This window comes from Alosa pseudoharengus, unplaced genomic scaffold, assembly GCF_046254945.1.
Source record: "Alosa pseudoharengus isolate Yale_2024_CS ecotype anadromous, Long Island Sound unplaced genomic scaffold, YU_APseudo_1.1 YU_APseudo_1.1_scf_9, whole genome shotgun sequence".
Taxonomy (NCBI): domain Eukaryota; kingdom Metazoa; phylum Chordata; class Actinopteri; order Clupeiformes; family Clupeidae; genus Alosa; species Alosa pseudoharengus.
Genome location: NW_027468881.1, coordinates 38168864 through 38181363, shown reverse-complemented (window position 1 = coordinate 38181363; position 12500 = coordinate 38168864). Strand labels below are relative to the sequence as shown.

The window sequence follows — 12500 nt, the reverse complement described above, 5'->3', positions numbered from 1 at the left end:
CAGTTTGGGAGGGACAGAAATACTTTTAGCCTACAGAACAAGCTGGCTCATGTGACGTGAACATGGCTACCTTATGCATTATCACTACACTACATGGAGACATATCTCACGTTAACAATGGAGAAAACATAACATAGACTATTATATGTGCGAATGGGTTAGCACAAACTTAGATTTTGGTGAACGGAGATGCAGATCACTAATTCATTTATTTGCGCCACAGCCTATGTTCTGCGTTCACTCCAATGAGACAAGTGAAATACATGTTTTTAAAGCCGTTTCATTTCCAGGCAATTTGCTACGATATTTACCTGCTATGCCTTCTGTTTTCATGGACAGTTACAGGAATCCACGTCATTCGTTTATCGTTGCTTCAACTCTCCAGAGTTTGTATGATAAGTTTGTCAGTCAGTTTCAGCCTCTCCTCTAGCTCCTCTACACCCGTTAGGATTTATTACGTTTTGTTACATTTTGTTACACTCTAGAATTGGAGAAGACAAAGGGGGCCTCTGCATGGATGTAATTGTAGAGCAGTACGATGTGCTCAATTATTTAGGCTAGCTCCAGTGTAGGCTAATGACGCCGCGAATACGGACACGCCGTTTATTATTATTGATTATCATTATTATTATTAGGAGGCCCCTCATTGGTCGAGGCCCCTGGGCTGAAGCCCAGGTAAGCCCCTGCATTAAGGCGCCAGTGGCTCCCACATCCTGGCGTGTGCTCTGTCTAACAGCGCTGTGTGTGTGTGTGTGTGTGTGTGTGTGTGTCCTCCATAGCTGTATGATTCTCCCTCCTGCTCCCACATCCTGGCGTGTGCTCCGTCTAACAGCGCTGCTGACCTGCTGTGTGAGAGGGTTGTGGAACACACTGACCAACACCAAGTCTACCGCCTCTACGCCAGTAGCAGGGACCCCAAAACTATACCCCAGCCACTCAGGGTCAGTATGTGTATGTGCGTGTGTGTGTGTGTGTGTAATCATGTCACAAAGGCTATAACATAGGCTTGGACATACATTGGACTATAGTGGATGTATTTTATATAAGGCTATGTTCAGACTAGGCATATTTTTGCAGGCGTCTTTTTCTGTAGCGAGCTGTTGTCAAAGTTGAGAAATGTTCAATTTCTAGCGGTAAAAGGCCCTAAGACTCAGACGCTGTTTTTAGCAGTAAAAGGCCCTAAGACTCAGGCGCTGTTTTAGCAGTAAAAGGCCCTAAGTCACGCTGTGTTTAGCAGTAAAAGGCCCTAAGTCACGCTGTTTTAGCAGTAAAAGGCCCTAAGTCACACTGTAGCAGTAAAAGGCCCTAAGTCACGCTGTTTTAGCAGTAAAAGGCCCTAGCTCACACTGTTTTTAGCAGTAAAAGGCCTTAAGTCACGCTGTGTTTAGCAGTAAAAGGACCTAAGTCACGCTGTTTTAGCAGTAAAAGGCCCTAAGTCACGCTGTATTTTAGCAGTAAAAGGCCCTAAGTCACGCTGTTTTAGCAGTAAAAGGCCCTAAGTCACGCTGTAGCAGTAAAAGGCCCTAAGTCACGCTGTTTTAGCAGTAAAAGGCCCTAGCTCACACTGTTTTTAGCAGTAAAAGGCCCTAAGTCACGCTGTATTTTAGCAGTAAAAGGCCCTAAGTCACGCTGTTTTAGCAGTAAAAGGCCCTAAGTCACGCTGTATTTTAGCAGTAAAAGGCCCTAAGTCACGCTGTTTTAGCAGTAAAAGGCCCTAAGTCACGCTGTATTTTAGCAGTAAAAGGCCCTAAGTCACGCTGTATTTTAGCAGTAAAAGGCCCTAAGTCACGCTGTATTTTAGCAGTAAAAGGCCCTAAGTCACGCTGTTTTAGCAGTAAAAGGCCCTAAGTCACGCTCTAGCAGTAAAAGGCCCTAAGTCACGCTGTTTTAGCAGTAAAAGGCCCTAGCTCACACTGTGTTTAGCAGTAAAAGGCCCTAAGTCACGCTGTTTTAGCAGTAAAAGGCCCTAAGTCACGCTGTATTTTAGCAGTAAAAGGCCCTAAGTCACGCTGTTTTAGCAGTAAAAGGCCCTAAGTCACGCTGTGTTTAGCAGTAAAAGGCCCTAAGTCACGCTGTATTTTAGCAGTAAAAGGCCCTAAGTCACGCTGTTTTAGCAGTAAAAGGCCCTAAGTCACGCTCTAGCAGTAAAAGGCCCTAAGTCACGCTGTTTTAGCAGTAAAAGGCCCTAGCTCACACTGTTTTTAGCAGTAAAAGGCCCTAAGTCACGCTGTGTTTAGCAGTAAAAGGCCCTAAGTCACGCTGTTTTAGCAGTAAAAGGCCCTAAGTCACGCTGTATTTTAGCAGTAAAAGGCCCTAAGTCACGCTGTTTTAGCAGTAAAAGGCCCTAAGTCACACTGTTTTGACTGAAAAAGTTAGCACCACTTCTCTTGCCAAGACTGAACGTACCCTTATTCCTCAGGATCAGTGGAGTCTTAGTGGGGATGGGTTTGTGTGTGTGTGTGTGTGTGTGTGTGTGTGTGCGTGTGTGTGTGTGTGTGTGTGTGTGTGATGCATTATGTATTGTTCCTCAGGATCGGTGCAATCTTAGTGGGGATGGGTTTGTGTCTGTGTGTGTGTGTGTGTGTGTGTGCGTGTGTGTGTGTGTGTGTGTGTGATGCATTATGTATTGTTCCTCAGGATCGGTGCAATCTTAGTGGGGATGGGTTTGTGTTCCCCTGCAAAGAGGAATTGATGAAGTACAAGATTCTGGTGACCACTGTCGTAACAGCTGGCCGGTAAGCACTATATATGATCATTTTTGTATGTGTGTGTTTGTGTGTGTTTGTGTGCGTGTGTGTGTGTGTGTGTGCCTGTGACCTGAAGATACAGGTAATTGGTTTCTCACCTGTGATGGTTATGTGACTATAATATTCATGTTTTCCATGTATGTGTGTGTGTGTGTGTGTGCTCTCCTTGCAGCCTCGTAAGTGGAGGTCTGCCCACTGGTCACTTCAGTCACATATTTGTAGATGAGGCTGGACATGCAACAGAGCCAGACACCATAATATCTGTGGCAGGTGAGGAGTGCTATTGCACCATGGGTAATGTAGTTCTTAGAGTAATGTCCATAACAGGATTAGAGCAATGATATCACTTATAAGACACCATTTTTACATTATTTTGGTTGAGAATAGTGTGTGTAAGAGCTGTGTGAGGTGTGTGTATGCCACGTGTGTGTTTTCTTGTCGTTAGGATTACTGGACCCTGAGTGTGTGTGAGGTGTGTGTATGTCAGGTCTATGACGTGTGTGTTTTCTCATCGCCAGGGTTACTGGACCCAAAGTCGGGTCAGCTGGTTCTGGCTGGAGACCCTAAACAGCTGGGCCCCATCCTCAGATCACCCATCGCCAAGAAACACGGCCTGGGTGAGTCTGTGTGTGTGTGTGTGTGTGTGTGTGTGTGTGTGTGTGTGCGTGCGTGCGCGTGTCCGTGTGTGTGCGTATGCGCATGTGTGTTAGTGATTAGTCTCTTTTCTTTTAGAGCTGTCTCTGCTGGAGAGGTTGATGAATCACAACTCTCTGTACCAGAAGGATAAGAAGACAGGCCACTACAACAGCCGCTACGTCACCAAACTACTGCTCAACTACAGGTGCCCCTACCCACCCACACACACACACACACACACACATACTGTACACACACACACACACACACACACACACATATGAATGTTGTGTGATCTCTCTCCAGGTCCCATAAGAGCATCCTGAAGATCCCTAACACACACACACACACACACACACACACACACACACACACACACACACACACACACACTGTACACACACACACACACACCCATGAATGCTGTGTGGATCTCCTCTCTCTCTCCAGGTCCCATAAGAGCATCCTGAAGATCCCTAACGATCTGTTCTATGACGGAGAGCTGGTGGCCAGTGCTGACGAGATGTCCACCCACATGTACTGCACCTGGGAACACCTGCCCAAGCAGGTGGGGCTCTGACCATATACTGTACAGTACAACCTGTTGCTCCTTCCTCCGTGTCTCTGTAGTTCAGAGGAGGAGTCAACGTTCCTTTCTTTTGTGTGTGTGTGTGTGTATGTGTGTGTGTGTGTGTGTATGTGTGTGTGTGTGAGTGTGTGTGTGTGTGTGTATGTGTGTGTATGGTTGTGTGTGTATGTGTGTGTGTGTGCGTGTGTGTGTGTGTGTGTCCCTTCAGAATTTCCCACTGATCTTCCATGGAGTAATAGGGAAGGATGAGAGGGAGGCCAACAGCCCGTCCTTCTTCAACCGCTCCGAGATCGACGTCGTCATGGGATACCTGAAGAAGCTGCTGCTGGAGGCCCAGGGCAAGAAGGGCGTGGCCCGCATCTCCCCCAAAGACATCGGCATCATCGCCCCCTACAGGAAACAGGTGTGTACTGCCTGAGGGGTTGCAGGGTTTACAGTAACTATCTCTAACCTTTTACAGTGCCCTCCAGAATGAATTGCACCCCTGGTAAAGTTGACGACAAACAGTCATAAAAAAATATTTTGGTGATTTATTGTTATCTTGCAATGAAAACAGTGAGAGAAAAAATCCAACTTTGAAGGGAAGCAAGTTTATTCTGGGAAAAAGTAAAATATCATAAAGAAATTAATTGCATTGAACACAATTATTGGTACCCCTGCTTATAATAGCTTGTTAAGCCTCCCTTTGACAATAAAACAGCTTGTGATATTCTCCTATGACTACGACATAAAGTTGGAGAATACAAAACCATTTTTGTTTTGATCCGGACATTTTTTTTGGTTCACTGACCTGATAATCCAATCACAACCCACTTTTAGTATCTTGGCAACGATTGACAGATTCCCATTAAAAATGTTCATGTTTTTTAGGGTTCATGATACCATGATACTTTAATAAGGTGTCCAAGGCCTTTGGGAATCAAAGCAGTGCCACAATATCACAGCCCTGCCACCCTAATTCTCATTACAGTTTTTCACAGACGCTTTGGCACTTTTCTCAGATCAGAATGAAAATTCTCATAACTATTAGTTCAACCTCCACAGTCATTTGTGCACATCATAGTAGCAATTTCTCCTTCCTCTGAACAAATTGCAAATGCTTTTGGACATGTGTAGCCCAGACAACAATGGGTTAAGTTGTAGAGGCAGCTAAACCAATCAGCATGCAGTTCCCCGGTAACGTTGACAACAATAAACAAAATTATCAGACGTTACTAGATGAAGACCGCTAACTGCTTTTACAGCTCATAACTGATTGGAAAAATAGAAGAACAACAGAATATCAACAGAATAGAATGAACTTCTAACTGTAACATCACGAACAAAGACAAACTAATTATACTTGAACACAGAAAAGAAACCGAGGAACAATCATAAGGCCTTTGATGACAAGAACGACGTGTAACGGTGGAAGTTTGGAATTCGGTCAGGTTTTTAGTGTGGATGGAAACATTTTGTTGGATATGATGGCGAGCCAAACCCAACCTCTGAACCTATGAACCCCCATTGCCTCCCTGGTGTTAGGACCACCCATGACTTTGACTGACTCTAGACTGACATTGACTTTCCCTTTTTACCTCCCCACACCAGACAGATAATTTATTGAATGTACAATGATATGTAATGCATTAATCTTCATGATAATTTGGAAAACAAAGAACAGAACAGATTGATTGATACAGTGGATACTGATAACTTGCAATTGATACATTATATTATAGTGATTATCCTATTGTACTATTTATTTTTCATGTAACAAACTTACAGTAGCTTAGAGGGTGCACCCAACTTAAGATAGACTTGTTTTACTACGGTAATATTTATGAATTGATGATATTTGTATATTACTATTGAATGGTTTTGCACATTTTGTGATTTATTTATTTTGTTATTTATATTTGTTATTGATGTAATATTTGTACTATTTGCACTGCCTATTTAATACAATTTACCTTTTATATCTAAATACAATACAGAAACGTACTAGTATACCATCCACGTGTTCTGAGTCATTGCATTGCAACTTTCTACCTCCAGCAGTCTAACATAGAAATCTTCTGATAGAACTGGTCCAGACACTCTATAAAACTAGTTTAGATAATTAAACAATATTTTCTGAGCCGAGTGCTACAGTAATTAATGGCGAGCCAGCCAGGAGGTAGATAAGTGTTTTGCACTGCTTTTTGACCTAACTAGGACACAAATTTAGCAGTATTTAGTGACCCACAACCTTGATCTAACTATTAACATTAATATTTCAATACTTAGTGACTTTGAAACGCTGAAATTTAAACGAAACATGGACATTGTTCAGAACCACGCTGTTAAAATTCCAAATGCCGTTTTAATTAGAGGCATTACTGGAAATGAAAAAGATGAGGAAGTTCTAGATTTCCTTAAACAGTATGGATCTATTAACAGAATAATACCAGTTGAGGATTGTTCTTCAGAGTTATATCCAAGCTTAATTGTAGAATACAATTCAGGTGCTGCCGTAAAGGCCTTAGAACCAAAACTGCCCTATGCTCATGGTGGTGGTGACAGTATTTACCGGGTACAAGCTCTTAGCAGTGTTTACTCACAAACTGTAGTATATAACACAACTAAAGCCTGCCTTACTGAACTCAAAAATATAGCAAAATGTAGTGGGAAAGATTTTGCTGAAGTTCTTAAAGACATGATGTCCCAAATTAGTCAGTCAATTGCTTATTTACCCCCTGCACCATCTAATGACACTGAGCCAAACCTTAGTTCACCTGCATTAGCTGCAGTAATAACAAAACCCCTTGTAATGCTCGTCAGAGCTACACAGATACACCAGTGCCCCCCACTCAACACACTAGGACCCTAAATACTACAGCTTTAACTGCCAATGATTTAAACCCTCCTGAAGTACAGCGAGTAGTAGTTGAGCACATTGTTAAAAGAGAAGACATTGGTCTGCAGATGCAGTCATGCCCTAAACTACGTGCCTTTTCTGGAAAAGCCCCCAGACCCCCTCATGAACCTGATTATGATACCTGGCGTTCCAGTGTTGAACTTATGATGAGTGACCCTGCCATGTCAGACCTACAACGCTCACGGAGAATACTTGAAAGCCTCCTGCCTCCTGCCACTGACATTGTCAAACATCTGAGCCCAAACAGTTTACCTGCTGCTTATCTTCAGTTGTTAGATTCTGCTTATGGAACCGTTCAAGATGGCGATGAACTGTATGCCAAGTTCATGGGCACATTTCAGGATGCTGGTGAAAAACCGTCCTCTTACCTGCAACGTCTGCAGGTAGCTCTGAATCAGGCTGTTAAGCGAGGTGGTGTTGGAAGTGAGGAAGCTGACAGACATCTTCTCACACAGTTTTGTAGAGGTTGCTGGGATAATGCCATTTTGTCCGAACTTCAGTTAAAACAAAAGAAAACATGTCCCCCATCATTTGCAGAGTTGCTTTTACTGTTGCGCACAGAGGAAGATCGTCATGCAGCTAAAGATGTGCGTATGAGACAACATCTAGGCACCAGTTCTAGACAGAAAGTGTCATCACATGTGCAATTTGCATGTTGCGGTGAAGAAGAACAAGGTGCATATGCTGCACTTAGCACACACACACAGGAACTTGCGAAGCAAGTAGCACAGATAGAAAGCCAACTAGCCGCAATGGGCACAAAGCAGAACAATAGAAATAACACCAACAGAAGTTCTGGTGGTAGGTCATGGGAGAAAAAGAAAAATTAAAACCGAACACGAGAGCAAATCCTGCAAAATCAGACCTCCAAACCCCGACCCTGGTACTGTTTTCAATGTGGAGAAGACGGCCACATCAAGCCAAATTGTGACAACCGACCCAACCCAGCTCTGGTAGCAGATAAGAGAAAACAGGAAATATGGGAAAAGGAAAACCCAGACCTGGCCGACAAACAGTTAAACTAGAGACAGTTCCCATTGCGGGGCGAATGGGGACTGTAGCTGGCAGATCATGTCCCGCTAAAACCAAGCACAAGCAGCGTGCCAATCTTAAGCAGTCCTATACTAGAAAACCCACATTTAAGCTACCTAGAGGATTAGTAGGATCGAAATGTACAGCTTCTGTTAACATAGCTGGTGTAATTTGTAATTGCTTACTAGACACTGGATCTCAAGTAACCACCATTCCAGACTCATTTTACCAACAACACCTAACAAGTCAAAGTATCAAGCCACTTCATGACCTCTTAGAGGTTGAAGGTGCAGGAGGGCAATCCGTCCCTTATTTAGGCTATGTAGAAATACCAGTCACATTCCCCAAAGAGTTCCTTGGAGTTGATTTTGAAATCCCCACCCTTGCTCTTGTTGTCCCGGATGCACACCCTGATGGTCAGTCATCAGTATTAATAGGCACTAATACCTTTGATGTGCTTTACGAAAAGTATTCAGATGTCAAGATCCCAAACCACCAACCTAGTTCTTATGGATACAGAGCCTTACTTAACACACTGGAGCTGAGACACAAGCAAAACACAAACAATGCTGTAGGGTTAGTCACAACTCTTGGGAAGATTTCTGCTGTTATTCCTGCAGGCCAAACAGTAGTTCTAGAAGGATCTGCCAATGCTCAGAGCGTTCCTACAAGCAGATGGGCCATAATGGAGCACCCTTCCCAGTCTTCATTGCCGGGTGGCCTGTGTGTCAAGAGTTGCCTGATTTCTGTCCCTGCCAAAGTACCATATAAAGTCCCTGTTGTCATCACAAATGAATCTGAACATGATGTCACAATCCCATCTTCTTGTGTAATTGCTGAACTTGCCACCTTCCACAGTATCTTGTCTCAGCACAGCATAGCTAATAGAGAAAATGTGAACAATACTCAAGAGACTGAGATTAACTTTGACTTTGACAACTCTCCCATACCCCCTAAGTGGAAAGAGCGTATCATTAGGATGCTAAAAGGAATGCCTGAAGTATTTGCCCATCACGATTTAGATTTCGGTTGCACAGACAAAGTAAAGCATACAATCAAGCTCTCAGATGAAACGCCCTTTAAACACCGAGCCCGTCCCATACACCCTCAAGATCTGGAGGCTGTCCGTAAGCACCTGCAAGAACTTCTTTAAGCTGGAGTAATCCATGAATCTGAATCCCCATACTCTTCACCTATAGTAGTGGTGAGGAAGAAGAACGGAGAGGTCCACCTTTGCATTGATTACAGAAAGCTCAATCTCCAAACTGTGAAAGATGCCTATGCACTCCCAAACTTAGAAGAGACGTTTTCCACACTCAATGGATCCAAGTGGTTTTCCACTCTCGACTTAAAATCTGGGTACTATCAAATTGAAGTTGAAGAGTCTGATAAACCCAAGACTGCTTTTGTCTGCCCCTTGGGATTCTGGGAGTTCAATCGCATGCCACAGGGTGTCACCAATGCTCCAAGCACCTTCCAACGTCTAATGGAAAAATGTATGGGTGACATGAATTTAAAGGAAGTCATTGTGTTTCTCGATGACATCATTATCTTTTCAAAGACATTGGATGATCATGAGACAAGATTAAAGAAAGTCTTGACACGCCTGAAGGAGTACGGCCTAAAGCTCTCGCCCGAGAAGTGCAAGTTCTTTCAGACGTCAGTCAAGTACCTTGGACATATAGTTTCTCGAAACGGTGTAGAAACTGATTCTGAGAAGGTGAAAGCATTAAAAACCTGGCCGGTTCCGAAAAACCTCAAAGAGCTGCGATCTTTCCTAGGCTTTTCTGGCTACTATCGCAGATTTATAAAAGATTACTCAGCAATAGTTAGGCCACTTAATGAACTGACCCGTGGATATCCACCAGTCCACAAAGGTTCAAGGGCCAGAGGGAAAGTGATTCAGCAGTTGGGCATCCACCGAAAACAGAGGCAGTTGGGCATCCACCGAAAACAGAGGCAGTTGGGCATCCACCGAAAACGGCAGTTGGACATCCACCGAAAACCGAGGCAGTTGGGCATCCACCTAGAACAGAGGCAGTTGGAAATCCACCAAACAAGACCGGTTACTTTAATCCGAAGGAACCATTTGGCTCCCGCTGGACACGTGCATGTCAAGAGGCATTCGATACAGTCATCTTGAAACTCACCTCAGCCCCAGTTCTTGGCTTCGCAGATCCCAAATCACCATACATCTTACACACTGATGCCAGTACCACCGGCCTCGGAGCTGCATTGTACCAGGAACAGGAAGGTAAAATGAGAGCCATAGCTTTCGCCAGCAGAGGGCTGTCAAGAAGTGAAGCACGCTACCCAGCCCACAAACTAGAATTCCTTGCCCTCAAATGGGCTGTGACAGAGAAGTTCCACGATTATCTGTATGGAACCCAGTTAACTGTTTTCACTGACAGTAATCCATTAACCTACATACTCACCACTGCGAGATTGGATGCCACCAGCTATAGATGGCTTGCAGCCTTGTCGAACTTCACCTTTAAACTCCAGTATAGGGCAGGCAAGCTGAATATAGATGCAGATGGTCTCTCTAGACGACCACATGGAGAACTCCTCAATGATGCCCAGTCCAACAAAGAGCAGGAGCGAATTCGCCATTTCACTCAGTTTCATTTAACTGATTCAGAGGCCATAGATGTTGACCATGATGTGGATGTTGTTAAAGCCGTTTGTGAGAGCCGTCTTGTCAAAATTTTCAATGACCAGCTTCACAGTGACTGTGGTATCACTCTTGTGGAGTCTCTTGCCGTCTCTGCGGATGTACTTCCAGAGAGCTATGCCAAGGAGAGAAACCATGGATTACCAACAATTCCCGCCTTTTCCCAGTTTGAGCTCAAAGAAAAACAAAGAGTAGACTCTACCATCAGAGAGGTGATAGCTCAACTGGAACTTGGAGATAAGCCACCCCCCACAGTGCGCAAAGAGCTCCCTGACCTTCCTCTTCTGCTAAGGGAGTGGAATAGATTGGAATTACACAATGGAGTTCTGTACCGCAAAAGACAAGACGCAGATCAGACCACATATCAACTTGTCCTCCCTGAAGAACTTAGAGAAACTGTTTTGCATAGTTTGCACAATGACATGGGACACATGGGAATTGATAGGACACTAGACCTCGTTAGAACCAGATTCTACTGGCCAAGAATGTCTGTTGATGTAGAGCACAAAATCAAGACCTGTGATAGATGTGTGCGGAGAAAAAGCCTTCCCGAAAGATCAGCCCCTCTAGTAAACATAAGAACATCAAGGCCATTAGAACTCGTTTGCATGGATTTTCTTACTCTTGAGCCAGATAGCAGTAACACCAAAGACATCCTTGTGATAACAGATCACTTCACAAAATTTGCAGTTGCCATCCCTACTCCCAATCAGAAAGCTAGAACCGTTGCAAAGTGTCTATGGGGCAACTTCCTTGTGTGCTATGGAATCCCTGAGAAGTTGCACAGTGACCAAGGACCTGAATTTGAATCTCGTCTGATCAAGGAGCTGTGTCAAGTCTCAGGAATACAGAAGATCAGAACTACCCCATACCACCCAAGGGGTAATCCTGTTGAAAGATTTAATAGAACACTACTAGGCATGTTAGGAACTCTAGAGAACAAGCAGAAATCTCACTGGAAAGGATTTGTAAAGCCACTAGTACATGCATACAATTGCACACGGAATGATGTAACAGGATTCACTCCTTATGAATTGATGTTTGGACGTAAACCAAGACTTCCCGTTGATCTAGCTTTTGGCTTACCCTTCAGTGGAGATGAGCACAAATCTCACTCACAATATGTGCAGAATCTCAGATCCCGATTGGAAGAGAGCTACAAATTGGCTGCACAAAATGCTCAGAAAGTTGCAGACCGAAACAAGGCCCAATTCGATCGAAAAGTAACCACTTCTGACCTTGAGATTGGAGACAGAGTTTTAGTGAGGAATGTAAGACTACGTGGCAAGCACAAACTAGAAGATAAATGGACTGATATCCACATTGTGGTGAAACGTGCTGGAGACCTCCCAGTCTACACAGTAAAGCCAGAATCCAGAGATGGTCCCACACGAACCTTGCATCGAGATCTCTTGCTCCCTTGTGGCTTCCTCCCTGTGCCTGAGGAAGTAGAAGAGCTGTCCCCAGACCCCAAGCCCACACGGCGAGTCAAGACACGTCAGAGTGTTCCTGACTGTGAGACAGAAGCCACTGAGTCAAGTGATTCTGAAGACGAGTTTTTAGCCCCCATAATTGAGGAACGTCCATGTCACAGTTCTACTCAATTTACATCCCTCTACGACAATCCAACATCTGGGACAGATGGTATTCAAACCCCCGGCGCATCTGTAGGTCACAGACTCGATACTGAACCTGTACCTCACCGGCCTGAGGTCTGTCTAGAGTCTTCTACAGCCCTGCTTTCTGAAGATACGTTTGGCTCTGTCCCTCTCCCTCATCAGCTCGAGGATTTTCTGGAGTACACCCCGGTTCAGCCTCATGAAGATGCAGTCCCCTCCGCCTTGAGTGCTGAGTCTGTGAATCACCCCTCAAGCTCTACTGTAAGGGCCCCCTCCGACTCCCTCCCTGCTCCCAGCAGCTTGC

At 44.4% G+C, this 12500-nt stretch overlaps 1 protein-coding gene across 2 annotated transcripts in view; it reads left to right on the top strand.

The window, feature by feature from the left end:
* LOC143115121 (putative helicase mov-10-B.1) overlaps nucleotides 1-12500 on the top strand; it is a 44101-nt gene that overhangs the window by 25523 nt on the left and 6078 nt on the right. For both annotated transcript variants that reach the window (XR_012985052.1, XM_076277009.1), the window contains exons 12-18: nucleotides 780-941; nucleotides 2638-2735; nucleotides 2920-3017; nucleotides 3266-3364; nucleotides 3480-3588; nucleotides 3834-3951; nucleotides 4181-4375. Coding sequence is in view for 1 of the 2 variants with exons in the window: in XM_076277009.1 (XP_076133124.1) it covers nucleotides 780-941; nucleotides 2638-2735; nucleotides 2920-3017; nucleotides 3266-3364; nucleotides 3480-3588; nucleotides 3834-3951; nucleotides 4181-4375 (879 nt within the window). In the remaining variant the exon portion in view is untranslated. The remainder of the gene's footprint in view (nucleotides 1-779; nucleotides 942-2637; nucleotides 2736-2919; nucleotides 3018-3265; nucleotides 3365-3479; nucleotides 3589-3833; nucleotides 3952-4180; nucleotides 4376-12500) is intronic.